The 1484-nt window shown below is 71.3% G+C and overlaps 1 protein-coding gene across 1 annotated transcript; it reads left to right on the top strand.

The window, feature by feature from the left end:
* Positions 1-242: 242 nt before the first annotated feature.
* Positions 243-1449, top strand: ZBTB9 (zinc finger and BTB domain containing 9). Its single transcript, XM_085325827.1, has one exon. The coding sequence runs from the start codon at positions 285-287 to the stop codon at positions 1320-1322; it is 1038 nt and encodes a 345-aa protein (XP_085181953.1). The 5' UTR covers positions 243-284; the 3' UTR covers positions 1323-1449.
* Positions 1450-1484: the final 35 nt, after the last annotated feature.

Here is a 1484-nt window from a genome sequence, read left to right as displayed (position 1 = left end):
TGGTGCCCCCAGGCGCGTCGCGGCGCCCTCGGGGCCCCTTTACCGTCCCCCCCGGTGTCCTTTGGGCCGCGGCGATGTTCTCGAGATGATGGTGGTGGCCCCCAGGCGCATCGTGGCGCCCTCGGGGCCCCTTTACCGTCCCCCCCGGTGTCCTTTGGGCCGCGGCGATGTTCTCGAGATGATGGTGGTGGCCCCCAGGCGCGTCGCGGCGCCCTCGGGGCCGTTTCGCCGGGCGTCCCCGGCGTCCCCGGTGACGTTCCCTTGCGTCCGGCTCCGCGGCAGGCATGGAGCCGGCGGCGCGCAGCGTGCAGCTCGAGTTCCCGCAGTACGCCGCCGTCCTGCTGGAGGCCCTCAACCGGCAGCGCCTGGCCGGCCAGTTCTGCGACGTCGCCGTGCACGTGGGCGGCCGCGTTTTCCCGGCGCACAAGAGCGTCCTGGCCGCCTCGTCGCCCTATTTCCACGACAAGCTGGCGCTCCGYGACACCAGCTGCCTCGTCCTGCCCGGCGTCATCGAGCCGGATGCTTTCGGCAACCTCCTCCAGCTCATCTACTCGGGTCGCCTCACGGTGCTCCTGGAGGCTCTGCCCAGTCACCTGCTGGTGGCCAGCGGTTTGCAGATGTGGCAAGTGGTGGACCGCTGCTCCGAGATCCTCAAGGAGCTCGAGGGCGGCCAACGCCGTTGGGTCGCCCGCGGTCAAGCGCCGGCGCCCGCCGCCGTCCTCCGAATCCCCGCGGCGCCCGGGCGAGGCGAGGAGGACGACGAAGACGATGGAGAACCACCACCGCGTGCCGCCGCGCGCGACGGAGACGSCGCCGGCGCCGGCGAAGCGGCGCCGGAGACCTACGTCAAGCAAGAAGACGCCGACGGCTTCCTCGGGGCCGAAGAGCCGGCGCCGGTGGTGGCCACCACCGCGGCCACCGCTTTGCCCCAAGCGGCTTGGAAGCCCTTGGACCTTCACGGCAACGAGCTGCCGGCGCCTCCGCCGCCGCCCGCCGGCCAACCCCTTCACGGCCCCGTGAAGGTGCCGGCGGCGGCTGACGGCAAACGTTTCGGTTGCCTCTGCGGCAAACGCTTCGCCGTGAAGCCCAAGCGCGACCGGCACATCACGTTGACCTTGAGCTTGCGACCGTTCGGTTGCGCCGTGTGCGACAAGCGCTTCAAGCTCAAGCACCACCTCACGGAGCACATGAAGACCCACGGCGGCGCCCGGCACGCCTGCGCCGACTGCGGCCGCCGCTTCCGCGCCCGGCCCTGCTTCCTCAAGCACCGGCAGCTCTGCAAGGCTCAGGGTTGGGCGGCGGCTTGTTGGACCTACAAGTGAACCACCGCCGGCGCCGGCGTGAAGGGCGACGTCCCGTTGGGGTTCCACCACCGGCGCTTCGCGCTGCGTTGTGGGTCGCTCGGGGGTTGGCGGTTCGGTTTGAGTTGGGGGTGGGGGTTGAGCTTGGTTTGGGAGGTCTAATGGGGGGTCTGGGGGTGGGTT

Source organism: Rhea americana, unplaced genomic scaffold (genome assembly GCF_003343005.1).
Source record: "Rhea americana isolate MKP2758 unplaced genomic scaffold, rheAme1 scaffold_1239, whole genome shotgun sequence".
NCBI lineage: Eukaryota > Metazoa > Chordata > Aves > Rheiformes > Rheidae > Rhea > Rhea americana.
Note: the sequence above shows the minus strand (reverse complement) of the source record. Positions and strands in the feature narration are given on the sequence as shown.